This window comes from Canis lupus, chromosome 3 (genome assembly GCF_003254725.2).
Source record: "Canis lupus dingo isolate Sandy chromosome 3, ASM325472v2, whole genome shotgun sequence".
Classification (NCBI taxonomy): Eukaryota; Metazoa; Chordata; class Mammalia; order Carnivora; family Canidae; genus Canis; species Canis lupus.
Window position 1 is genome coordinate 29,698,267 of NC_064245.1, and position 27,849 is coordinate 29,726,115.

A 27,849-nucleotide genomic window follows, 5' to 3' on the forward strand; every position below is an offset into this window, starting at 1 on the left:
GTGCTGCTCAGTGGGAAGCATTCTTCTCCTTCTCCCTCTGCCCCTACCCACCTCTCATGCTCCCCCTCACTCTCAAATAAATACATACAAACATATATACACATCTTTATTTAAAAAAAAAAAAATGCCACGGCCAAAAAGTTACTCTTGACTTTCAACCCTCAAACCTGCTTACTCCTAATTATTTCACGATCATCCATCAAGAAAAAAATCTGGTGTGCTCTTCCTCAATTTTTGTTTTCCTCACCTTTGTCAACTTTTCATCTAAAACAGTCCAAAGTAAGTTCCCTTCTCTCCATCTCTACCTTCACCCTAATTCCACCCAACATCATCTCTTGCTTGGAATCCTGGAATTTCCTCTTAACTGTTCTTGCTCTCCCTCTTGCACTTCCATACTCCGTATTCTATAGTAGCCATATCCTATAGTAACTTTTTTTTTTAAGATTTTATTTATTTATTTATGAGAGACATACACAGAGAGAGGGAAAGACACAGGCAGAGGGAGAAGCAGGCTCCCTGCAGGGACCCCGACATGGGACTTGATCTCAGGACCCCAGGATCACGCTCTGAGCTGAAGGCAGACACTCAACCACTGGGCCACCCAGGCGTCCCAAGTAAAGCAACCCTATGGCTCCCCACCTAGAATGAAAGTCGAACTCCTGACTCCCTTACAAACCCTTTCGATTCTCTAGTGCCTGCCTTCCTCCAGCCCACGTGATCGCTTTCTCCCCTCACCCTCAACCATTCGCATAAAGCCCTTGATTAGGATCCTCTCCTAGCTGACTCTTATCCTTATGTTGCAATTTAAATTTCATATCCTGGGATGCCTGGGTGGCTCAGTGGTTGAGGGTCTGCCTTTGGCCCAGGGCATGATCCCAGGGTCCAGGGACTGAGTCTCGAATCGGGTTCCCTGCAAGGAGCCTGCCTCTCTCTCTCTATGACTCTCATGAATAAATAACATCTTTTAAAAAATAAAACTCTAAAAGCTAGAGGATTCCTTATAGCATACTATACAAGGGATACAACTATTTAAGATAATGAGGTCAGGGGTGCCTGGCTGGCTCAGTCAACAGATCATTCGACTTGATCTCAGGGTCATGAGTTCAAGCCCCATGTTGGGCATGGAGCCTACTTCAAAAAATAAATTATATATATATGGCTCCCAATGGTTCTTGCCTCCTGGTAATTATACTTTTACTTTGTTACTTTCTATATTGATTGGAGCTCGTCTGTGCAACAGAGTATGGTGGAGATAATGGTGTGTGGTTTCCGAGGCTAGATTCTAAAAGGCATTGCAGCTTCCCACTGTTCTCTTTGAGCACTCATTTTGGGGGAAGCCAATATTTGTGTTATAAGGTCACTCAAGCAGACCTGAGGGCAGGTGCAGGTGGAGATTTGAAACAGAGACTTCTCACCAACAGTCAACTTGTGAGCTCTGTGAGGGAACAGCCCTGGAAGTAGATTCTTCAAACCCAGTTACACCTTCTGATGACAGCAGCCTCATGAGATCCCAAGAAAGAACCTTCTGGCTAAACTACTCCTGATTTCATGGCCCACAGAAACTGTACATGTTTAATACATTTTTTAAAAAAGATTTTATTTATTTGAGAAAGAGAGAGAGTGCATGAATGAGAGAAGGAGGGAGGGCAGCGGGAGAGGGAGAAGCTGGCTCCTCACTAAGCAGGAAGCCTGATGCGGGGGTCAGTCTCAGGACCCTGGGATCATTACCGGAGCTAAAGGGCAGAGGCTTAACCAACCGACTGAGCCACCCAGGTGTCCCTGATTAGTACATTTTTATTCTTGTTTTAAGCCACTAAGTTTTCAGGTTAAGTTTTTATATATAAATACAACTGATATATAGTATAGCTCCTCTTTTACTTAAGTATATTGGTACACGTGCTCATCATACAGGCACAGAGAGTATCTCAAAGGGACACAAAGGGAGTAACTGGGTTCTGTAAGTGGGCAGGGAGGGAATATGTGCTATATCCTTTTATATTCTCAAATTTACTTACTAAACCACTTACTACTTTTATTTTTTAAAGTTTATTTAAAAAACTTTCTAAGTATGGGCCGCCTGGGTGGCTCAGTCATTTAAGCCTCTGACTCTTGGCCATGATCTCGCAGTTGTGGGATCAAGCCCCACATCAGGCTCTGCTCGGTGCGGAGTCTGCTTCAGATTCTTTTTCCCTCCTGCTTTGCCCACCCCGCTTACACACACTCTCTCAAGTAAGTAAAATCTTAAAAAAAAATATTTAAGGGGTGCCTAGGTGGCTCAGTTGGTTAAGTGTGTCTGCCTTTGACTACAGTCGTTATCACGGAGTCCTGGGATCCAGCCTTGTGTCAGGCTCCCAGCTCAGCCAGAGGGCTACTTCTCCCTCTGTCCTTCTCCCCTGCTTGTGTGTACTCTCTCTCTCTTAAATAAATAAATAAAATCTTAAAAAAAAAGATATTTAAGCAAAAGTGTTTAGAGCTAAGGATAAACCAGTGGTGGCCTTTCCCAAGCCTTCTTGTCCTTCCTGTTTTCCTTGACTTCCTCCTACTCTTAAACATCTAACTTTGGAATAGGCTGATACTTTTTAAAGGTTTTCCAGTAGCCAAATACTGGAGGATTGTTTTGTCTTTCATATCAGTGCTTTTCACTGAGAACATCGACCCCATGACTACTAATGCAGGAATCCTGATTTGATTATTTGCATTTAATATAATAATAAGCAATAATGTTGCAGTCGCTGATTGTGGCACAGAGAAATGAACCGCTCACGCTGCTGCTGGGTGCTGGTGGCTTGCCTGGAGTTTGACACGGAGCCACAGGCTGAGGTTTCTGCAGGAGATGGCCTATAACTCTAGCTGAGCCTAATTTCTCACTAATAAAGACAGACACTGAGAAATATCTCACAGAATGACCAACTGGAGGAGGCAAGGGCAGCTCCCACCCAAGCCAGCTGACTCTCCTTCAGTAAAGACAAGGTGTGGTGTGAGTGACTCCTATCACTCCCATTTATATAGATCTCAGTGAAGTTCCCGGGCTTGAAAAAAAAATGTGGGACTTGATCTAGGTTTTTTTTTTTTTCTTCAGAACTGGGGGTGGATGACACATGCCTCTGACTTAGTAGAATCAGAAATTTGTCTCTTAAAAGACACCCAAACTCTGCAGAACCGTAATTTTAATCAATAAGACTCGGGAGAGCAGTGACAAACTTTACCTTTGATTCTGTAACATAGTCCTATCCTCCCAAGGGCCTCCAATGAGTTCAAATTCCAGGAAGAAAGTTGTAATCACTTAAGTATGCATACTGATGAGATGACAGCCCCAGGATTTATGAAATCTTGATAACCAGGAAATTAGTCTGAAATTGCTGCTAGTAACAACAAAGAGGATACGAAATATCCATAAGACAACTCCAAACCAGGCAGTTTAGCTTTAGTGATGGCACAAATCCACATTCGATTTCAAATTAAGAAGACCCTCTTAATTTGAGTGGAGCCAGTGGAGTGCAAAATATTAAAATTTGCTGATGGCTTTAAAAATTTGGACCCCACTGGCGCTTGGGTGGCTCAGTGAGTTAAGTGTCCGACTCTTGGTTTCCACCACCCGTGTCAGGATCTCATGGGCCTTGGGAAGGAAGCTCCATACTCAGCAGGGAGTCTGCTTGAGGACGTGCTCTCCCGCTCCTCTGCCCCTCCCCCTGCCCACTCACATGCATACACGCTCACTCTCTTTCTCTCCAATAAATCTTTAAAAAGAAAAGATTTGATGAAAAATGAACCAACATCGACAACAAACCTCTTCCTTAGGGAACTAAATAATGATCATCCATACATGGAATACTATCCAGTCGTTAAAAATAAGGAGGCAGGGGCACCTGGGTGACTCAGTCGGTTAAGTGTCAGACTCTTGATTTCCACTCGGGTCATGAGATTGAGCCCACATGGGGCTCTGTACTCCGCCCAGAATCTGCTTAAGATTCTCTATCTCCCCCACCCCTCTCTCCCACTCGTGTGAGCTCTCGCTTTAAAATAAATCAATAAAGTCTTTAAAAAAATACTTTAAAGTAATCAGGAAGATCCATATGAATGGATTTATGAGTTAACATATGTATGCATATGTATATATTCATGTATTTCTTAAGAGGTATAGTATATATAGGTATTTTATAGGTAAGTTATTATAAAAATTTGTTTCCTTTGGGAAATGAGAATAGGCATAGGTAGGAAAGAAAATCTTTATTTTATATGTTCTTGTTCAGTTTAATATAACAGCATGTATCATAAAAATGTCTGATAAAGAGATGGCAAATATACCAAAATAAGTTTTTCCACTGCATCAGTCCATACACCACCTGCAGGGCCCTTGTGAGCCATCTGCTTCTGCTTCCTTTTCTTCTGTGCCCACCATCTTTTGCTTTCTTACTTGTAAGATGAAGACAACCTAAGCCTGCTGAGACTCAAAGCAGAGTAGGCAGGGAAGACAAGGTGTAAACTGGCACTAAAGGGGACAGGGAACAGAGCAGAAATGAAATGTCATTAGCAGACAAAGTGACAGCCACAGTGCTACATAGTATTTATGAGTGCATAAATGTGCCGAATATTTAATCCTCATAACTCTATAAGGAAAATATCATTATCTTAATTTCACAAATGAAGAGACTAAGGCACAGGGAAGGATCTTTCCTGAGCTCACAGAACAAGAAATGATGGAGTCAGAGGTCACTCCTGCCTGCCAGCTCAGGAGCTGCACTCTTAACCACTAGGCTATGCTGCTTCAATACAAATTAAAAGAATAAAAGATCGACAGATCAAATGGACGAGCATTTCAGGAAACAGGAAATAGGAGTACTATTTTGGTAGAAATATAAATTACCGAAGCAGGGATCCCTGGGCGGCTCAGCGGTTTAGTGTCTGTCTGTGGCCCAGGGCCTGATCCGAGGGGCCCAGGATTGAGTCCTGCATTGGGCTCCCTGCAGGGAACCTGCTTCTCCCTCTTCCTGTGTTTCTGCCTCTCTCAGTCTCTCATGAATAAATAAATAAATAAGATCTTTATACACATAAATTACTGAAGGTAATTTGGCAAGAGTTACCAAAATTTAGAGTGGTCATCTAACTTATGACCTGGTCATTCTACCTCCAAGAACTTATCCTACAGAAATCCTACAGAAATACTCACAAAGATGTCTACACCGATGTCTAATGCAGTACAGATGTTTTATTATTTTTTTAAAGATTTATTTATTAATAAGAGACACACAGAGGCAGAGACACAGGCAGAGGGAGAAGCAGGCTCCTCGCAGGGAGCCCAATGTGGGACTCTATCCCGGGCCCCTGGGATCACACCCTGGGCCACAGGCACACGCTCAACCACTGAGCCACCCAGGCGTCCCTAGATGTTGTTTTAATAACAAAAGAGAGAGAGAGAGAGAGACTTCAAGAGACATTGCTAGGGAAATGACTAAATGCATCACAATATACCCCCAAATTAAAGTCTGTATCTATTAAAAATGGAGGTCAGCCTATAGACACAGAATGGAAAAAAATTCTGAAATGTTAAATGAAAACAAATATGAAGCAACATGTACTGCATGGCCCTATTCATATAAGAAGTATGGTGTGAGCATCACATTTCTTTTTATAGGAATGATGCTGAGGCTTCCCCTCTCTCATACTCTCCCTCAATAAAACCCTACAAAACATACAACTCAAAAATAAGTCATAAAAAAAGGGGGGGGGTTCATATGTTTCTACAAATCAATCATTACGATAAGATTATTTCAAAAAATCACAAATACAACAGTTACATAAATTCAGTTTGGAAAAGTACCCTGTAAATATATTTTAAATCACATCTCTTTAGTGTTCTTTTCTAGAATGTGGTTCAAACCCAGAGAAGGCATTACAATTTCATATTTGTAGCAAGTGAAGAAAACTGACAATAAATAAATAATCCAACTACAATTCTGAAAAACAAGTGGTAAATGCCATTCTTACTTTGAAACCATCTGTAACTCAAACTGAAGATTCTGAGTCAGTTTAAAGTCACACAAAATTTGTATTTCCACACTTAAAATCTTCAATGTACTTTCCTTGCAGTGATAAGGATACATACAAAAGTTCAAGGGACTGATAAATAACTGAAAGTCCTAATGAGACCATAAACAGATCTTATTACAAGCTACACATAAAAGAGACACAAAGCAGTTTGCTTCTCCATTGGCACCTTGTCAAGTGGAAGCAGCACCCAGACCAGTGGTTCTCAAACCTTGGTGTGCAGGAGCATACGCAGCAGGGGCTTGTTAAAATAGTTTCCTGACTCAGACCCTGAGCCCTCTCATTCTTGAGTCTGATGAACCTGTATTTTTAAACAAGAGGAGGTAGGAGAACCCACTGAACACTGGAAGTCTATGGTCCAATCCGCAGATCGGACTGGCTGCCCTTGGTTGGAATGGAAGCTACCCTGACTCGGAGTAGCTTCTTCACCTCTTTACTTGCCCCATCTGTACAATCGGTCTGATCATCTCTGAGGAACGTGGAAGCTCTAACACGGCTGTGAGTGAGCCCGGATGTAAAAGAAATGTAGTTATAGCTGAGAACGGAGTCTTCGTGCCAACATTAGTTTTTACAAGTCGCTGGGCTTCTGTTTTTTCACCACCTTCTGAAAAGTCTGCTTCTTTTAGTTCCATTTCCGGGAGCACCTGAGTAGAGGAAATCTAAAACTGACATCTCTGTTAATTGGGGGGGACTTTCTTCACGAAACAGGGAAGCTTCCAGCAATCCTGAGAGGTCCTACATATACGTGGTACATGGGGAGACCCACTGGGTTAGGGAGCAACAGGAACACACCCATCACAGTGAGTAGGCTCCAAGGCCTCCTGGACAGTAACAGAGGGGCTGAAAAACTCAGTAAGAGGTTTTTTTTTTTTTTTTTTTTTTTTTATAAATAAGTTTTTATTTATGATAGTCACAGAGAGAGACACAGGCTCCATGCACCGGGAGCCCGACGTGGGATTCGATCCCGGGTCTCCAGGATCGCGCCCTGGGCCAAAGGCAAGCGCCAAACCGCTGCGCCACTCAGGGATCCCTCAGTAAGAGGTTTTGACACTGGTTGAGCTTGAAGAATAAGAGCTGGATTTCCTGGAGAATTTCTTTGATGTGAGGGATACTTGCATCTGCCTGACAGAACGGACACTCCGACAAAGGAGAGCGTGCTTGACGTGGTCCCTGAAGTCTTGTGAAACAAAGTAATAGACGAAGGGATCAATGCAGCTGTTAAGGGTGGACAGGCAGAGAGCCACCATGTACAGGGCATAGACGTGGCTCTGGCTCCAGGTTTTAATCATGAAATAATGTACCACGAGCAGAAGGTTACTGGGGGTAAAGCAGATCAGGTACATGGCCAGGACGGTGACAATGAGCTTGATGGCCCTCTGCCTCTTCTTTCCCGAGTTTTCATCCATAGCAGGAGAGCGGAGTGTTCTGATCATCAGCACATAGGCAGAGGCCGTGAGGCAGGCTGGGAATAGGAAGGCTCCGATGGCCAGAGAGAGGAAATAATTGAACATGTCCCCCACCAACACTTCCTCAGGCAAGACATCATGGCAGGTCGTGATGTTAAGGGCTGGAATGTGCATAGTCTGCCTCACGACATACAGGGGGATGGTAACCAGCAGTATCAGCAGCCATATCCCCAGGGAGACTCCCAAGGCGATGTTTGCCTTCCTCGCGGGGTGCGCGATGGGATTCACGATGACCCAATACCGTTGCACACTGAGGCAGGTCATGAAGAGAATGGAGCAGTACATGTTGCCATAGAAAAAGCCAATGAGTACCTTGCAAAGGGCTTCCCCATAAACCCAGTTGTTGCCATGGATGTGGTAGGCGATCTTCAGCGGGAACCAGACCACAGAAAGGAGGTCTGCCAAGGCCAGGTTGGTCATGTACACCACAGCAGGGTGCTTCTTCTTCGTCCGGAAGAGAAAGACCCACAGAGCCATGCCGTTGCTTGGCAAACCAACCATAAATACAATTGTGTAGACAGTTGGGAGAAAGACAGTAGTCAGTTTTCCAGTGAGGATGGAGGAAGAGACGTCATCCACAGAAAAGCCTTGTTCCACTGTAACTCCTTTCCCAGTGATCTGCAACGAGCTGTCAGTCTTACCAATGAGACTTCTTCCTTTAGAGGTTCTATTGGTTCCTATACAAAAAAGGCAAAGCAGACAAGTGTCAGTACAGAGATCAATCTTTTAGTAGTAATTGTTTACATAAACGTACTTTGGGGCACCCGGGTGGTTCAGCTGGTTAGGTGTCTGACTCTTCGTTTCAGCTGAGGTCATGATCTCAGGGTCGTGAGATTGAGCCCCACTTGTTCCACGCTCAGCTTCGAGTCTGCTTGAGATTCGCTCCCTCTCCTTCCCCCTCCCCACCCCTGCTTACACATGCTCTTCTCTGTCAAATAAGTAAATAAAATCTTTGTCTAAAAGTACTTTAGACAAAGCAGAAGGAGTATATAAAAGACTTAGAAGTGCTTTCTTTGGGTGATGGGATTATGGGTTTTGTTGATTTCTTTGTTGTTTACAATGGTTTTTTATTTGTTTGTTTTTACAGGAAGGTTGTGGGGTACATGTGAAATAGAACATTGATTTCTAGGACTCAAAAAAACCTGACAGTATTTCAATTTATTTTTTACAAACTACCCACAGTTAGTAGTTCCTAACTGTTGTTATAACGGCCATCTATCTCACTCTGGCTGGCACAGGATCCAGCTTGGCTATCAGTCATTCCCAATTCCAAAGTCTGAAATAGCAAGATTTCAATTCAAGGAGCACAAGGGACATTCCCTCTCCACCCACAAGAAGAGCGCAAGCCATGGGCAGGGATTCCCCTGCTTCTGTGTGGGCCTCCTGGAACCTTCCTATGGAGGCCAACTGGCAGGCAAGTCTGGCCTCAGAGTTACTGAATGGGTCAGTGTACTATTTGTGTTCAGACAAATGTGTGCCCTTTCAAGCAAGTACCAGGACAAGCTTAACATTTTATGTCATCATCACCATAGTCACATTAAACTTCAGGAACCACAAACAAATGGCATATGTAGCCTACATCCTGCCTAACTACACGCCTGGGTGGCTCAGTTGGTTTAATGTCTGCCTTCAGCTTGAGTCACAATTCCCAGGGTCTGGAGATGGAGCCCTGTATTGGGCTCTTTGCTCAGTGGGGAGCCTGCTTCTCTGTCTTGGTCTTGCTCGCTCGCTCTCTCTCTCAAATAAATGAAATCTTTAAACATTCCCTTGTTTAAAAAATAAATAAACAAAAGAAGAAGAAAATGAGGGACAACTTGATGACACTAATTCTGAGGAATTCTGAGTGTCTTCACCACGCAGAGAAAACATAGCAAATTGCATCACAGCATGCCAGGGGGAGAGTTAAACTACTCACAAGTGTATTTGATAATTTTTATGCTTAGTCATTCCTCATTTCCTCTCCTAGCTTTGCACCTGAGTTCAGCAGGACTGTTCACTTCTCTTGAGGTTTCCCTGTTAAGAACTAACGGCTGTTAGCTTTGGTAGAGGAATAAAGGGTATAGAAGCCAGTACTTCATTTTTTGTTTACTGTAGTAGATTGAGAGGTAGCTCCTAAAATGAGATGTCCATGACCTAATCCCTAGAATCTGTGATCATTACCTTGTTTAGAAAAAAGATCTTTTGGGGGCAACTGGGTGGCTCAGACAGTTGAATATCCAACTCTTGATTTCAGCTTAGGTCATGATCTTAGGATCATAGGATTAAGTCTTGCATCAGGCTCTGTGCTCCATGGGGAGTCTGCTTGAGATTCTCTCTCCCTCTCCCTCTGCCCCGTCCCCTGCTCATGCACTCCTGTGAGTGAACTCTCAAGTAAATAAATAAATAAATAATCTTTTTTTTTTTTTTTTTTAAGGATCTTTGCAGATGTAATTAAGGATCTTGAGATGAGAAAATCATTCTGGATTATCTGGGTGGGCCCTAAATCCAATGACAAGTGTCTTTATAAGAGAAAGGCAAAGGGAGAATTGAGAGAAACAGAAGACTGAAAGAAGAAAACAGTATGAGGGATCCCTGGGGGGTGGCTCAGCAGTTTGGCGCCTGCCTTTGGCCCAGGGTGCGATCCTGGAGACCCGGGATCGAGTCCCACGTCGGGCTCCTGGCATGGAGCCTGCTTCTCCTTCCTCCTGTGTTTCTGCCTCTCTATCATAAATAAATCTTTAAAAAAAAAAAAGAAAATAAAACAGTATGAAAATGGAGATAGAAGTTGAAATAATGCTGAGAGACAAGCCAACGAATGCCAAGGAACACCAACAACCACAATAAGCTGGAGGAAACAAGGAACAGATTCTCCCCGAGAGCCTTCAGAGGTGCTGACACCTTGATTTCAGACTTCTGACTCCCAAAACTGTGAGTGAATAAATTTTTATTGTATAAAGCTACCACTTTAATAAAAAAAAAAAAAAAAAAAGTTGGGGCGGGGGATGTCTGGGTGACTCAGCAGTTGAACACCTGCCTTCGGCCCAGGGCATGATCCTGGAGTCCCGGGATCGAGTCCCACGTCGAGCTCCCTGCTTGGAGCCTGCTTCTCCCTCTGCCTGTGTCTCTGCCTCTCTCTCTGTCTCATGAATAAATAAATAAAATCTTTAAAAAAAGTAAATAGGTATCCCTGGGTGGCGCAGCGGTTTGGCGCCTGCCTTTGGCCCAGGGCGCGATCCTGGAGACCCGGGATCGAATCCCACGTCGGGCTCCCGGTGCATGGAGCCTGCTTCTCCCTCTGCCTATGTCTCTGCCGCCCCCCCCCCCCCCCCCGTGTGACTATCATAAATAAATTAAAAAAAAAAAAAAAAGAGTTAGTCTCAACAACCATTAAGAAGGAGACTAATTTGGGGTGCCAGGCTCAGTTGGTAGAGCATGCAACTCTTGATCTCTAAGTCGTGAGTCCAAGCCCCAGTTTGGGCAGAGATTATTTAAAATTAATTATAAAATGGAGATTAGTTCAAAAACTTATGACACGTCTACAATGAATAATATTCTCCCTATGAAAGTATGGAAAGGGCAGCCCCAGTGGCGTAGCGGTTTAGTGCCGCCTGCAGCCCAGGGCGTGATCCTGGAGACCCTGGATCAAGTCCCAGTCAGGCTCTCTGGGTGGAGCCTGCTTCTCCCTCTGCCTATGTCTTGGCCTCTCATTCTCTCTCTGTGTCTCTATGAGTAAATAAATAAAATATTTTTAAAAAATAAAAAAAATAAAAGTATGGAAAGATTGCCCTATGCTGACCTTGAGCAGGTAAAGGTAAAAAAATAAAAATAAAAACTGTCAGAGTGTATATAATAAAATCCTTCTATTGTTACAAAATATACATATTTGTGCATGAAAGTCTATTGGGACTGAAGAGAGAATGGGGGATTTTCGCTGTTTTAAAACACTTCTGATTCATGCAACTTTTGGGAGAAATGCATGGAAAACTCTTAACTTTAAAACTACTACTTGTGGGGCACCTGAGTGGCTCAGTCAATGGAGCATTTGACTCTTGGCTTTAGCTCAGGTCACAGTCTCAGGGTTTTGAGATGAGGCTCCATGCTCATCTGGGATCCTGCTCCAGATTCTCTCTTTCCCTCCTCTACCTCTCCTCCCTCTACTTTATAAAAGAACTAAGTATATAAATCTTAAAACTTCTACTTGTTATTTTAAGCATCCTTCTGTGGTCCACCCTCCCCATCAAACCAAGTACTTTGCAACTCTCCTCTTGTATCCTTTTCCCTAGGATCCCCTCACCCCAAATCTATTTGCTTCCAACCTGTGGGAACACAGGCTGAAAATTAAAAGCTTCAATTACCAGAGACCCCTCCCTAGGTATACATTAGCAAATTTTCATGTGTTCTTTCAGAATGAACTGTTTTCTTCTCAACACTTGCCTAGCTAATAAAACCATAAGGTGGTCAAACATAGACTTCACCAAAACGCCATCTATCCAGGTTAACTGGTAACCATGCACAAGGCAAGCAAGAAACCAAACACTTACGTAGTCTCATTTTCCCGTTCATTACAGTATTCTCTCTTTTTACATAACACTGGAAATACCCCATGTGCCTATTCACAGAAGATTACTTTAAAAATTATGATAAATCTTCCTATAACATGTTGTAGAGTTTAAAAATGTTTCATATTGGGATGTCTGGGTGGCTCAGCAGTTGAGTGTCTGCCTTTGGCTCAGGGAGTGATCCTGGGGTCCCGGGATGGAGTCCCACATCGGGCTCCCTGCATGGAGCTGCTTCTCCCTCTGCATGTGTCTCTGCCTCTCTAGCTCTATGAATAAATAAATTAAAAATCTTTTTTAAAAAAAGTGTTTCATATTTAGGGGCACCTAGTGGCTCAGTCAGTGAAGCGACTGACTCTTATTTTTGGCTCAGGTCATGATCTAGAGTCCTGGGATTGAGCCCAGGGTGGGGTTCTGCACTCAGTGCAGGGTCTGCTTGTCTCTCTCCCTCCCCCTCTGCTTCCTTTCAAGCACAGGAAGCAGGCAGGTGCACTCATAAATAAATAAATAAATAAATAAATAAATAAAAATATTTTTAAAAAGATGTTTTATATTTACTGACATGATACTGATGTTTCTATAATCCAATACTATACAAAAATATTTTTTTAAGATTTATTTATTTATTTATTTGAGAGAGGATGCCCATGGAGGGGGCCGGGGGCAGGAGCAAGAGGCAGGGTTTCATCCTTCCATCCGTGAGATCAAAACCAAAAGTCCACAGCTTAACAGATGAAGCCACCCAGGCACTTCACAAAAAAATTTTCTATGTTTTGGGCAGCCCAGGTGGCTCAGCGGTTTAGCACCGCCTTCGGCCCAGGGTGTGATCCTGGAGGCCCGGGATCCGGTCCCACGTCAGGCTCCCTACATGGAGCCTGCTTCTCCCTCTGCATGTGTCTCTGCCTCTCTTCTCTTTGTCTCTCATGAATAAATGAATAAAATCTTTAAAAAATTTTTTTTCTATGTTTTAAGTACATATTTTAATGACTGGATGTATGAAAGCACAGGAAAGGATACAAACCAAAATGCCAGCAGTGGTTTATTTTGGGTACTGAAAATGATTTTTTTTTTTTTTTTTTTAAGTAAGATCCACATCCAGCATGGATCCCAAATCAGGGCATGAACTCGTGATGCCGAGATCAAGACCTGAGCTGAGATCAAGAGTTGGGCACTTAACCCACTGAGCCACCCAGGAGCCCCAAGTTTAATTAAAAAAATTTTGTGGGGAGGCTGCTTAGGACTCTCTCTCCCTCTCCCTCTGCCCCTTCCCGCAATGGTGCTCATATTGCTCTCATAGAGCTTGTCTAGAGCACATACTGCTTGTACAATTCTTAATCAATGACAAAGGGAACAGAAGTTTCAGTCTCTGGGGTGCCTGGGTGCCTCAGCCCCATTAAGCCTCCGCCTTTGGCTCAGGTCATGTCCCAGGGCTCCTGGCTGGAGCCTCCCTGTGGGCTCCCTGCTCAGCAGGAGTCTACTTTTCCCTCTACTTTTCCCTCTACCTCTGCCTGGGCCTCTCCCCCTGGCTCTGGCTTGCATGCTCTCTCTCAAATAAATAAAACCTTTTTTAAAAAAATCATCCTTAAAAAAAAAAAAAAAGAAGCTTGAGTCTCCAAAAGAAAAATAGAATGCATCGTGGGGGACTTCCCAGGCTTGTGACGTGGCAGAAAGAAGCAAGTGCCTAAAATGAGCTCACATAAATGCCCAACTGCCACCCCCTACCCGGCCACTCTAGGCAAGTCCACTCACTTCATTCCTCATTCAGTATTTACTGAGGTCCTTTAGAGAATGAGACTGCTGGACCATGGTGATGAAGATGACACTAGGGCCCTGGCCTCCCAGAGTTTACGATCTACTGGGAGAGGGATCAAACATATGAACACAGATACCGGGATGCCTGGGTAGCTCAGCAGATTAGCCCGCAGGGTGTGATCCTGGAGGCCCAGGATCGGGTCCCACATCGGGCTCCCTGCATGGAGCCTGCTTCTCCCTCTGCCTGTGTCTCTGACTGTCTCTCGGTCTCTCTCTGTGTCTCATGAATAAATGAGAAAACGCACACACACACACACACACACACACACACACACAAATACTTATCAGTTACTGTTGGGTAGGAATGCGTACGTGGTCTGATAGAGTGTTTTCCTTGCTCCCACCCCCAATTCAGGGGCCCCCATCTGTAAGATGACAAGGGGGTATTCTAAGTCTTCTGGGTGAGATCCAAAAAAGACGGGAAAGAAAATCAAACGTAGTATTTGCCCTGCAGCACACTGAGGCGCCTGTGTATGGGTCAAGCTAAAAGGGGATGAGCAAAGAGGTATGCTAAGGGGCAGAAAAACTCGGAGATGCTCTGTTTCTTAATCATATAGTCAATCTAGTTTCAAACTGGGGGGAAAGCTCCATCTACCCTAAGTCTGTCATGTAACTCACCCATTTGGGGAAGTTGCCATGCAACCGGAACAAAAGTATGTGGAGAAAAAAAGCCCTCAAGGTGCAATATTAAATAGTTCCAGTTAACAAGTAACTTGATTTTTTTGTTGTTAAACAAGTTGAACATATTCTTCAGGAATCAGTGCTCCCCTCCCCTGCCCCCAGCCCCATCAATTTGTAAACAACCACCAGCCAGATACTCAGGGCCAGCCTCCCAGGGAGCCGCCTGAATCAGAGAAGCATCATCTACACCTGCGTATTTTCTTTTCTTTTTTTTTTTAAGATGTATGTATGTATGTATTTATTTATTTATTTATTATGATAGACATAGAGAGAGAGAGATAGAGAGAGAGAGGCAGAGACACAGGAGGAGGGAGAAGCAGGCTCCATGCCAGGAGCCCGACATGGGACTCGATCTCGTCTCGATCCCGGGACTCCAGGATCGCTCCCTGGACCAAAGGCAGGCGCTAAACCGCTGAGCCACCAGGGATCCCCCACACCTGCGTATTTTCTTAAATGTGTGCACATACTTAGCTTTACCTCCGATTTTCACGTTTCCAACTTTAAAAGACAAAGGCCAAACGAAAAGCGTTCAGCACAGCTGGTAACAAACGGATGCCTTCCCCCTAACGCCGGCCAGTACAGGGCACGCAGCACCTACAGCAGCCGTTCACCTCCGGAGGGAAAAGAACCACATTCTGCGGTCTCATTCGAATCGACAGTGACTTGCTGTTTTACAGCGCTTTTATGAAGAAGATAAAAGCGAGAAACTGCCTTTTTACAGCAGGTCAGCAAACTTCGCAGGGAAATGAGAACCTCCGTCCTCAGGGTACCCCGGCTGCCCAAGGGACCGCGCACCTGTCGGCGGCCCCGCCCCGCGCCCCCCGCGCCCCGCCCCGCAGGCGGCCGGGGCACACGCACCTGGGGCACCTGGGCGCCGTGGCACCGCGGACGGAGGCGCAGGGCCAAGGTCTCCCGGCCGAACGAGAGGCCCAAGAAGGTTCCACCTGTAACTCGCGGGACGCCCGAGCGCCTCCAGCGCCTTCAGCTCGAGGCCCCGCCCGACGGTGCGCCCTGCCCCGGGCCGTGCCCCCGTCCCAGCAGCTCCGCGCACCCCGAGGAGGAGGTTCCAAGGGCGGAAAAGGGGGTCGCAGGAGGCGAGGTGGGCGCCCCGGGCCTCGGGCTCCCCCCGCGCTGCACCCGCCGACGCCCAGGGGCCCCGGGGCCGGGACGCTGAGGCCTCAGGCCCCTGGATCGCGCCCGCGGCGAGCGCCCCTTCGCTCCGCTCCCCGCCCCGCGCCCGCCGCTCGGCCCGCGACGCCGGGAGGGGATGCCCTGCGCGCACCTGCCCGGGTGCAGCCCCGGCTCCTTAGCCGCAGGAGCCCTCCCCACCCAGCTGCTCACCTTGCACGCTGCCACTGCCGGGGACAGCGGCCGCCAGCAGGACGGCCACCCCCAGCAGCCGCGCGGCGCGCACGCTTCGCATCCTCCTGCTGCCCGCCGCCGGCCGGGCCCGGGGTCGCCGCCGCTCCGCCCGCCTCGCCGGTCTCACCCGCCGCAGTCCCAGCCTGCGCGCCGCTCCCCGAGACCAGAAGTTTCAGTGAAACCCGAGCCTCCCGGCGCACCTGCGCTCGGCCCCGCCCCGGCCCCGGCCCCGCCCCCTGCCGGGGGGCTCCGGGCGCTCCCGCCCACGCGCCGCAGGCGCAGGGCCGCGGGGGGAGGGGGAGCCCGCAGGGCGAGGGGGAGCCCCCAGGGGGAGGAGGAGCCCCCAGGGAGAGGAGGAGCCCCCAGGGAGACGGGGAGCCCGCAGGGGGAAGGGGGAGCGGAGGGGAGGGGGAGCGGGGGGGGGAGCCCGCACGGGGAGGAGGAGCCCCCAGAGGGAGGGGGAGCCCCCAGGGGGAGGGAGGGAGTGGGGGGGAGCCCGCAGGGGGAGGGGGGAGGGGGAGTGGGGGGAGCCCCCAGGGGGAGGGGGGAGGGGGAGTGGGGGGGAGCCCGCAGGGGGAGGGGGAGCCCCCAGGGGGAGGAGGAGCCGCGGGATGGGGGAGCCCCGTGGGGGAGCCGGGGAGTGGGGGTTGCAGCTGAAGTAGCCGCGTCTCGGGACGCACCCGGCAGGAACGTGGGACCCCGCGTTCCTGTAGACTCGGCCATTCCTAGAACCACCCTTACCCTTTAATCACTCCTGGGGACCCGGGGTCGCCGTCCCTTCTCCTCCCCTTTGCTAAACGGAATAAAGCCGGCCCGAACTCAGGGACTTGGTCGTTGGTAATTGGTAGAGGCTTCCCGGTGCAGCGGGCACTGGGGGATGAGTCGCGAGTTGTTGGTTTTTTTTATTTTTATTTTTTTATTTTTTAAGGGATGAGTTCTTAACCTGCAGAGGCAAGACGGTGGCTGCGGACACCGACGAGGCAGAAGGGAGCAGGAAGGAGGGCCCGGCGGGAGGTGAGAGGCGGAGAATCTGGAATTACGTTTCCGCTCCCTGTGAACTAGCTGCCGCCTCCAACAAACCGCTTCACCACCTTCTAGGCTCATTTCCTCTTCCGTGAGATGCAGCAGGGAGGTGATAGTTGGGACAGCCACGTTAAGTGCCAAGAGCTAATGACTTGGAACTGATTTAATGCTAACAGCGAACTGCGCATTACGTATGCTCATTATTGCCATTTTACAGATGAGGAAATGGAGTTTAGAAAGGCAGGGTAAATTGCTCACAGTTATGCAGTTTATAGGCACAGTTTATAAACGCTCCCCACATTTAATATCTAGTCTATGGCCGCCTCTTTTTTCTTTTCTTTTCTTTCTTTTTAAAAAGATTTTATTTATTTGGCAGGGAGCATAAGCAGGGGAAGCAGCAAGCAGAGAGAGGAGCAGGCTCCGGGCTCGGGCTCTGCAGGGAGCCTGGGATCATGAGCTGGCCTAACGCAGATGCTTAACCAATTGAGCCACCCAGGTGCTCCTGACTGCCACTTTCTATTAATCCTTGTACTATAAATGCCTCTAGCAGGGCCTACCCCACACCGGGAGCTGGTAGTCCCAAGAAATAGGTAGAGGGTAGGGCACCTGGGTGGCTCAGTTGGTTAAGCCTCTCAACACACATACAGCCAAGAATGGCCAGGAAAAAGTGTCCAGAATTCTTGTTGTTGTTTAATTTTTTATTTATTTATGATAGGCACAGAGAGAGAGAGAGAGAGAGGCAGAGACATAGGCAGAGGGAGAAGCAGGCTCCATGCACCGGGAGCCTGACGTGGGATTCGATCCCGAGTCTCCAGGATCACGCCCTGGGCCAAAGGCAGGCACTAAACCACTGCGCCACCCAGGGATAACTGTTTTTTTTTTTTTTTTTTTTTTAATATAAGATTCTATTTATTTATGAGTGAAAGACAGTGGGGGGAAGAGCCAAGGGAGAGGGACAAGCAGACTCCATACTGAGCATGGAGTCCCATGTGGGGCTCAATCTCAGGACCCTGAAATCATGACCTGAAACCAGGAGTCAGATGCTTAAGGTCTGAGCCACCCAGAATTCCTTCTAATGGCTGCCTTTCAGTAGGGCATCTCTATGTCTCCAGTTCTTTGGGGAATGTGGTAAGCGGCTAGCCTTGAAATCCTGTAACTCTGTGGGCAAAATCTGGTTTCTCTCCTTGCTAACATTTGTGTGACATTAGAAAAATTACCCTCTTGAAGCTTTATAAAACGGAGTTAATATTTTTGAAGCTTAAAGGGGTTTGAGGATAAAATAAATTATGATCATGTTTGATGCATGGTGAAAGTTCAACAGATAGTCTTTTTCTTTCCTTCCTTTCTCTCTGCAGACTTCTTTACACCCCCAATCTGTAAACTAGCTCTCAGGATGCTGTCTGCCAGGGCCACTTGCCTCAGCTTCTGCGCTCTTTCCTTCACAGGAAAAATTGCCTTCTAGAAGCAGCACAGGGGTCTAACTCATCCTGTCCAGGGGACAGTTCTCATGAGGATCAATACTCTCCCAAGGGTCACTCACTAGGAAAGATACTCATCTCTATGATGTCCCATCAATCTTTCCAAGGCTCCATTTTGATATCTGTAGTCTATTTCTAATGTCTAAAATCTGAAGATGTCCAAAGTACCTTTCCTGTGGGGTGGTTGTAAAGATTTAGTTGCTAAATGCCCATAAATGCTTCTCTTAGCACAGTTCCTAGTATAGAGGAAATACTTAAAAAACGGTAGTTTCTTTTTTTTTTAATTTTATATTCTCAAATTTATTTTTTTATAATAAATTTATTTTTTATTGGTGTTCAATTTACCAACATACAGAATAACACCCAGTGCTCATCCCATCAAGTGCCCCCCTCAGTGCCCGTCACCCATTCACCCCCACCCCCCCTCCTCCCCTTCCACCACCCCTAGTTCGTTTCCCAGAGTTAGGAGTCTTTATGTTCTGTCTCCCTTTCTGATATTTCCCACACATTTCTTCTCCCTTCCCTTATATAGAGTGGCCCAGTCAGAGTCTTCCTCTTTGCAGAGAACAATGCATAAAACTCTGGCCGTTTCGACTTAAATTTTCACTGGTATTTTATGTAAATATGCCTTGAATCATTAACATTTCAAAGAAAATATTTTATTGAGCAATGCTCTAAGTTAATTATCTCATGAGCATGGTTTCTCCCAACAGCCTGACTAAATGAACTATATTATTTAAGTCAGCTTGCCCATGTTTTCCAGTGATTTGTTTTTTGATGTTGATGACCTCTTTGCCCCGAAGGGTTGAGGGTATTGTATGGAGCTGTTGTACAGTACAGAGAAATAAGCACAGCCAATTCCAGATAGCCTGGCTTCCAGGAATTGGGACCTTTGTGCAGTTTTCCTCCCTCTACAATTCTAAGGAAAATAAAGTAAGAAATGGAAGAGACCAGACACTGAGGGAGAAGCCATTTCATTCAGTCAATTCTACAACCATTTATCAAACTCATCAAACTCTTCCTGGAGAAACAAAGATCTAGTCCCTGCACTTGGGTCTTGGCCAAATATAAATGGTGGAAAAGTCACATTCATTCAGTCATTCATTGAACAAACACTCTGAACAAGGTTAGCGGTGATCTTCATTTGGTCAATCCTTTGGTCAATTCTGACTTCAAGTTACTTAACCTAACCGTGAAATTGTACACAATTGAGTTCTCCTGCTTGAATGCTATATGCACTTGGCCTCCAGGACCACTTTTGTCTTGATTTCTCCCCCTACCCACTGGCAACTCATAAGGAGTTCATTTTTTTCTGCTTCTTACTCACCTGCCTGAACTCTACACTCTAGAGTGCCCCTGGTTTTGTCCTTGGCCTTCTTTTCTTTTCAATATACACCATTTCCTTTGGTGATCTAATTCAGTCATGTGGTTTTAAATACCATCTTTATGCAGACAATTCCCAAATCTGTAATTCTAGTCCATATGTCTCCATTTCAGATATGTAACACACACCTCTAGCTACTCAACATTTCTACTTAAACGTGACTATAGGCCTATTAGGTAGGAGTCCAAACCTCAATTCCAGATCTACCTCGCTGCTGTTAGAGTTTTCTCGTCTCCTTAAATTGTACCTCTATTCTTTCAGTTGCTCGGTTCAAAAATGTTGGAGTCATCTTTGACTTCTTTCTCATATTCCACATTGGATCTGTCAACAAGTCATACCATGAAAATACATCCAAAATAGAATGCTGGCTCAAGTTACCATTGTTTTTTACCTGGATTCTTGCAATAACCTTGTGACTTGTCTTTTTCTTGCCTCTGACACTCTACACAGTCTCCTCCCAATACAGTGGTCAGAGTGAACCTGTTAAAATGTGCATCCGATCAGATCACTTCCTTATTTCAAATACTGAAGTAGTTCCCCACTTCCCTCTGAGTACAAACCAAAGTCTGTCAAAAGTGTATATGCATCCTGCCTTCCTTCCCTATATACATGCATGCGCGGGCACACACACACACACCCGCACACCCCCTTTTACTTCATCTCTTTTATTCCCCTCACTCATTCTGCTCCAGCCATGTCTGGAATACTTTCCCCTCAAACACTGCATAGCTTAGGGCTTTACTTCTTTCATATATTTGCTACAACACTCTTTTCTCAGTGGGGCCTGCTAAGAACTACTTATTCAAATTTAGACTCCTGGGGGGACATCTAGGTGGCTCAGTGGTTGAGTGTCTGCCTTGGCTTGGCTCGGGGCATGATCCTGGGTCCTGGGTTCCAGATGAATGGAGTTCCTCATTGAGTCCCTCATCGGGCCTGCTTCTCCCTCTGCCTGTGTCTCTGCCTCTCCCTGTGTCTCTCGTGAATAAATAAATAAAATCTTAAAAAAAAAAATTAGACTCGTGGGTGCCTGGCTGGCTTGGTCGGTGTAGCATATGACTCTTGATCTCGGGGTTGTGAGTTTGAGGCCTACATTGTGTGTAAAGGTTACTTAAAAATAAAATAAAGGTAAAATAATAATAAAATAAAATTGCACTCTGACCCTGTCCTTCCAATCCTCCCTCCCTGGTTTTTTTTCCTCTCTGGCACACATTGCCAGGATAGGTACTCTACTTGTGCTTACTTAATATCTAGTTCTCCCACTGCAACGCAAGCTCCGTGACTACAGAGTTTGTATTTTTTTAAATCTTTTTTAGCTTATGGAATTGTTTAACATTGTAACACCATCTGAAGGTGGCAGTGGTCTTTTACACGCTCATCTCTGTAATGTCAAATTAGTATTTAAGTCCCAGTTTAAATCAGTCCTTAAAATACAGGGAGGCAAATGTCTCAAACACTGTAGAAATCAGCCTTTAAAATGTCAAGGACAGGGATTTATATTTCTTTTGCCCACTGCTTTATTCCCAGTGCTAGAACAGTATCTAGCACATAGAAAGAACTCATACTTGTGGATGAGTCCATTTTTATATGCTGCACACCTACTATCACTCACTGTGAAAATCTAGAATTTTTACATACCGTACACCTACTATCTATCATTCTGCTAAAATTTAGAATTGCAAACATCAGTATCTCTGCTTCCATTGAGTTGATGGTTAAATCTGAAGACCCATGCATGGGCAGCCCAGGTGGCTCAGCGGTTTAGCGCCACCTTTGGCCCAGGATGTGATCCTGGAAACCTGGGATCCAGTCCCGCGTCAGGCTCCCTACGGGGAGCCTGCTTCTCTCTCCCTCTGCTTATGTCTCTGCCTCTCTCTCTCTCTCTCTCTTTCTCTCTCTGTGTCTCTCCTGAATAAATAAATAAAATCTTAAAAAAAAATGAAGACCGATACATCAATAAGTATTGGGGGGTGGAAGTAGTGCTAAGTGATGCTTATTTGAAGGGCATCAGAAAGAATGGGACGCCTGGGTGGCTCAGCGGTTTGGCGCCTGCCTTCGGCCCAGGGCCTGATCCAGGAGTCCCAGGATCGAGTCCCACATCGGGCTCCCTGCATGGAGCCTGCTTCTCCCTTTGCCTGTGTCTCTGCCCCTCTCTATCTCTGTGTCTCTCATGAATAAATAAATAAAATCTTTAAAAAAAAAAAAAAAGAGGGGATCCCTGGGTGGCTCAGCGGTTTGGTGCCTGCCTTCGGCCCGGGGCGTAATCCTGGAGATCTGGGATTGAGTCCCACGTCGGGCTCCCGGTGCATGGAGCCTGCTTCTCCCTCTGCCTGTGTCTCTGCCTCTCTCTCTCTCTCATGAATAAATAAAATCTAAAAAAAAAAAAAAGAATCTCCTTTAAAAAAAAAAAAAAGATAGAATGACTCCTGCCTAGGGGAATCAGAAAAAGCTTTCTAAAGAAGGCATGTGAAGAGAGCCTTGAAGCAAGAATAGTTCACCAGGTAGATTATTTAAGATAATCTATAATACATAAATCTCTAAGTCTTAGTGATTCACTGCAATAGATGTTTATTTCTTACTTAAAGCCAAACCCAGGCACCTGGGTAGCTCAGTGGTTGAGCGTTCAGCTCAGGTTGATTCTGGGGTCCAGGGATCGAGTTCCACATTGGGCTCCCCAGAGGGAGCCTGCTTCTTCCTCAGCCTATATCTCTGCCTCTCTCTTTCTCTCTGTGTCTCTCATGAATAAATAAATAGAGTCTTGAAAAATAATAATAATAAAGCCAAATCCAAGACTAAGTTTGATGGGAGTCTCTCTTCCAAGTGAGTATAAATGAGCTGGGCTTCTCCCATCTTAGGACTCAACCTTCTTCAATTGAAGGCTTCCCAGGTCACTACAGAAGGAAATGTGAAAGGTTGTGTGTATAAGGTTTCCCTGGTCTGAAAGTGGTGCACAATCATTTCTATATTCCACTGACCAGAACTTGGTCACATGGCAACAGCCCACTACAAGAGAAGGCTGTGTTCCCAGAAGGAAGAGAAAAGGAACTCAGTGGACAGCTAACAATCTGTTATTCCGGGTATGATGAAAGTGTGGTGGGTCTGGGGAACACTGTGATGGGAAACCAGTGTATGTAAAGGAGAGTGGCTAGTGACAAAGCTAGAAAAGTAACCAAGACTCACCTATAAAGGGTTTATGTTTACTATGAAGAAGACTTTGAACTTTCATCCTGAAGCCACTAAAGATTAAACTATCCATTCTCAATTCTAGCTTGATAGCACTGAGATTGGCAAGATGGCCTTTGGGGGACCAAAAGAGAAGAATAAATCTGGTTGGAGTTGTAGGTAGAAGAAATAGGGAAAGGAAAAGAGAAGAGAAGAGGAATTAACTCCTACTACAAGTGCTGCCCAAGTGAGCACTCAGCCCTTCCAATCAACTGTTCCCATCTTTTTAAACACCATGTGTCATAAAATGACTATCCTCCATGCCTCGCCCCATCACCCCCATCACCTCATCACGTGCTTATTTCATTAAGTAATCACAGGTACAGATGCTATCACCTGACTCTTTATGAGGTACAGGGTGCCAGTTCTGCTCCCCACAGCATTATCTTTTCAGAACAGTGAGATTGTGGCTATATTTCCCATGACATCACACTCCTTTCAGTGATGCATCATCCGATCACACTTCTAATCCAGTTTGACATTCTTCATATCTCCTGTCCTTAAAAAATTTCCCCAATTGTTTCAATGGCGGAAACAAACAAAAATCTAAAAAGTCAAAACACACATACAAACACACACAAGGATCATAAGCCTAGACAGTAGTTGGTCACAATGCTTGAAATTATCATTTGAAATTATTTCTGTGGGTCCCAAGCACCTTTGGGTAGCTAAACGACCTCCATTACCATCCCAGTCTTTGGGTACCATCCAGACTCCTGTGCTCCACTGCTGACAAGCTGAGATACACAGAGGAGTATGGAGCGATGAGAAGCATAGGTCAGCCTCCTCTTTCTCATAGCAGGGGCTTCTAAGGACCCCTCTATCTCTAATTTATAAATCAAAGTAAACACCTCAGACAGATGGGCTTGAGATGGGGAGCAAGGCCTTCTGGGACAGGGCCCCATGCAGGGCAAGAGGGGCCCGGCTTACTGTGGGACAGGAGGGTGGTGCCAAAGGCAGACGTTGCCACCCTGCTCCTCTTCAGAGGCTCTCAGTGTCAGGAGGACGTCAGGGCTCACCTAGTCTAACCACGAGAGGTGAAAGCACCAGCCCAATTTCAAAGAAGCTTAATTGCTGACTTTTCTTATAAAATCCATCTCAATAACCTCTTTAGGTAAGTGGCAAAAAAAAGAAAAGAAAAGAAAAGAAAAGAAAAGAAAAGAAAAGAAAAGAAAAGAAAAGAAAAGAAAAGAAAAGAAAAGAAAAAAGACCTCTTAGTACAAGAATATGAAAAAATAATAAAAAAATGAAAGTTATTTTCTGATGTAGCAGCTCATAGACTTAGTTGTTTCCTCTTCTCTGCTTCTGGTCTCGGCTGCAAGCTCCATTCACCACTTGCAGTGATTCCGAAGAGGTTCATTCTTACGGTCTCATCTAAAAAAAGAAAGGTTTTTGTTTTCTTTTTATTTTATTATTTTTATTTATTTATTTATTTTTTATTGTTATAAGTTGATTTTCTTTTTTTTTAATTTATTTTTTATTGGTGTTCAATTTACTAACATACAGAATAACCCCCAGTGCCCGTCACACATTCACTCCCACCCCCCGCCCTTCTCCCCTTCCACCACCCCTAGTTCGTTTCCCAGAGTTAGCAGTCTTTACGTTCTGTCTCCCTTTCTGATATTTCCCACACATTTCTTCTCCCTTCCCTTATATTCCCTTTCACTATTATTTATATTCCCCAAATGAATGAGAACATATAATGTTTGTCCTTCTCCGATTGACTTACTTCACTCAGCATAATACCCTCCAGTTCCATCCACGTTGAAGCAAATGGCGGGTATTTGTCATTTCTAATAGCTGAGTAATATTCCATTGTATACATAAACCACATCTTCTTTATCCATTCATCTTTCGTTGGACACCGAGGCTCCTTCCACAGTTTGGCTATCGTGGCCATTGCTGCTATAAACATCGGGGTGCAGGTGTCCCGGCGTTTCATTGCATTTGTATCTTTGGGGTAAATCCCCAACAGTGCAATTGCTGGGTCATAGGGCAGGTATATTTTTAACTGTTTGAGGAACCTCCACACAGGTTTTTGTTTTCTGATCACAAATGCCACACATGCTTATTAAGTTTACCGAGAAAAAGACTGGAAAATACAAAAAGAAGGCAGGGAAGGGGAAGACGGAGGAAGGGTTCAGAGATAACTACTCAGAGCTTTGTACTTCAAGCTGCTTTTTAAAAGTCAGATTGAAATTTTGTTACTTGGTTTTCCTCACTCAACAGCAGTGAACTTTCCTCAAACTGTTAAATATTCTCCCATAGTTCCATTTAAGATCACTGCGGAATATTTCATCTTCTTGTGGATATTAATTTATTGGACCTGCTGAATATCCAGATTATTTCAGGTGTTTATTATGTTTTAGGTAACACAGATACAATACCTTGACAAAGGCCTCTCTTATTTTTTTTTTTTTAAGTTTTTTAAAGATTTTATTTATTGGGATCCCTGGGTGGCGCAGTGGTTTGGGGCCTGCCTTTGGCCCGGGGCGCGATCCTGGAGACCCGGGATGGAATCCCACGTCGGGCTCCCTGCGTGGAGCCTGCTTCTCCCTCTGCCTATGTCTCTGCTTCTCTGTCTCTCTCTGTGTGACTATCATGAATAACTAAATAAAATTTTAAAAAAGATTTTACTTATTCATTCATGAAAGACATAAGAGAGAGGCAGAGACACCGGCAGAGGGAGAAGCAGGCTCCACGCAGGGAGCCCGACGTGGGATTCGATCCCGGGTCTCCAGGATCGCGCCCCGGGCCAAAGGCAGGCCCCAAACCGCTGCCCACCCCCCTCCGCTCCCTGAGCTGCCCCATTTGAGAAGCTTTTAATGATCATTATCAAACTGTCTTTCAGAGACAGAGCACTAAGTTATAGTTCCATCCACAGCGTATGATGTCTGGTGTTAGTTTGTTTCTACATAAGCCTTCCACCCAACGTGGAGCTTAGAGTCCCGAGCTCCAGACCTGAGTCCCCTGCCCTAGGGCCTGAGCTGGCCAGGGGCCCTGGCTGTCAGGATTTTTAAAGATCTTTGCTAATCCTGCCCTTCCGTCAGTATTCACATACTCAAGCTGCAGACTAGGGAAAAGATTTTTCCCAGAGGTGGGAAGAAACTGCGAGCTGGGGAACTAGAGTTGCACAGCATAACTTGAGTGTGAAATCCAGACCCATGTGCCCGAGTAGCTGTGGGTCCCCCTTCGTGGCGCCGCGGGTGGGTGGGCCTCGGAGCCCGCAGTGCCCGCCTCCGCCTCCACTGCAGGTTCCTTCCCTGTGACAGGATAGGACCCCACATCCTACCCTAGCTGCACATCCCACAGGTTGATTGTGACAAGGAAAGAAGAAAAGGTGCGTAAGGGTCCTCAGGAGACCATGAGAGCACTCTGCACACGCACATGCAGGGGATGATTCCTGTGGCTGCACTGACCTCGGTGGATGGTGTGAGAGCGGATCTCAGGTGAATGATCCCTACTCCCTAGTCAACTAGGTCTTCCCTCCGCAGCCCAGCAGGACTTGACCAACGTGCTGGAGACGGCACACCATTCCCGGGGAGAGAGGGCACGCCAGCTGCTTCCTAACAATCCACCGCAAAGTAATTCTGCACGTGTCAAGTGCAAAGAAGCACTTGACAGTGGTCAGGCCTGTCAGAGCAGGAACTGAAGGCCAACGTGTGCTCTCGCCCCGGGCCCCGAGTGTGCTCTCGCGGGCCCCGAGTGTGCTCTCACCCTGGGGTCCTGAAAGCTATTGATTGTTAGTGTCAGGGAACAAGTCCCACCAAGGCCTTGGGAGAGAAGCTGTGGCCCTGAAACAAGCTGGATTTGAGGTCTCTGTCAAGTAACTCTGTCTCTTAGGACCTCCATGGAGCCCGCTCTCATCCTGACCCAATTGCCCTATCAGTCCTTCAATCAGAAATGTCTCCTGCCTATAGGGGCTCCTGGCTGGTTCAGGCGGTAGAGCACAGGACTCTTGATCTCAGGTTGGAAGGTCAGCCCCATGTTGGGTGTAGCTATTACTTAAAAATAAGATCTAAAAAACAGACGTGTCTCTCCTACCTTTAAAGTGTTGTGTAGTCAGGAGGAATGGTCTTGGTCAGGGAGTCCCCCTGGCCTGGGTTAAATCTTGGCTCTGTCACTTGTCGTTCACCCTGGGTCTTCGGTCCCCATGGGGACAATACTACCTACCTTACAAGACCGTTGTGTTCAAAGAACTAGAAGGCCTCACCCCTGGGAGCACCGCAGAGGTGCTTTGGGCTTGGTGGGGGATGCTAGAAGCCGCCATGTGCCTGCATCACCACCCCCCCAAATTAGGAAATGACAGGTGCCCGTGAAAGGCAGCGAGGAGAGCATCTTCGGATTCGAAGTGGAAGATGACCAAGGGCCACACAGAACCAGAGACAAGAGCCACAGCGGTTTAAGCACAGATCTGGAAACGTGGAGGAGGGAGGGTCTGGGAAACCTCAGGAGGCCGCGGGTGGGCCGCGGGGATGGGCCGCTGAGGGAAGTAGTGGGGCCTGCTGATTCCCATCTGTGACCTTCGTTAGCATTTGAAGGCGAAGGCCTTGGTGCAGAACGCCCAGCCTCCGACCCCCAGCCCCCAGCCCCCGGACCCCAGCCCCCAGCCCCCAGCCCTCGAGCCCAAGAGGCCCCTGATTTCTTGAACCCTGGCACCTCTCCCACCAGGCTCTACAAGGGATCCAATCTTTTTCTATCCCAGCTGAAGCCAAAATCTATTTTATTTACAAAACTCGCCAAAGTCTCAGCTCCCTCTATTACTGATCCAATATAGAAAGTGTAGTGATTTTGCAAAGAAAAAAAAAAATTGTAATAATAATAATGGGTTACATGTCAAATTA

General features: G+C 46.2%; 1 protein-coding gene across 2 annotated transcripts; it reads right to left on the bottom strand.

Annotated features, from left to right (window-relative positions):
• Nucleotides 1–4,212: 4,212 nt before the first annotated feature.
• Nucleotides 4,213–16,098, bottom strand: F2RL1 (F2R like trypsin receptor 1). 2 transcript variants are annotated; one of them, XM_049108364.1, is made up of 3 exons: nucleotides 15,881–16,097; nucleotides 7,087–8,188; nucleotides 4,213–6,904 (listed from the first exon to the last, which is right to left on the bottom strand). In XM_049108364.1, exons 1-3 carry the CDS (start codon nucleotides 15,960–15,962, stop codon nucleotides 6,895–6,897), a joined length of 1,194 nt encoding a protein of 397 aa, XP_048964321.1. In that variant the 5' UTR covers nucleotides 15,963–16,097; the 3' UTR covers nucleotides 4,213–6,894. The 2 variants fall into 2 exon arrangements, with proteins under 2 accessions (XP_048964321.1, XP_048964322.1); XM_049108365.1 differs by lacking the exon at nucleotides 4,213–6,904 and having other exon boundaries at nucleotides 7,077–8,188; nucleotides 15,881–16,098.
• Nucleotides 16,099–27,849: the final 11,751 nt, after the last annotated feature.

Excerpts from the sequence above, each read along its gene's own strand:
- F2RL1 (XM_049108364.1), bottom strand. The coding sequence starts at position 15,962 with ATGCGAAGCGTGCGCGCCGCGCGGCTGCTGGGGGTGGCCGTCCTGCTG. Across the intron at positions 8,189-15,880 it reads CGGCAGTGGCAGCGTGCAAG|GAACCAATAGAACCTCTAAA; the intron begins GTGAGCAGCTGG and ends TTTTTTGTATAG.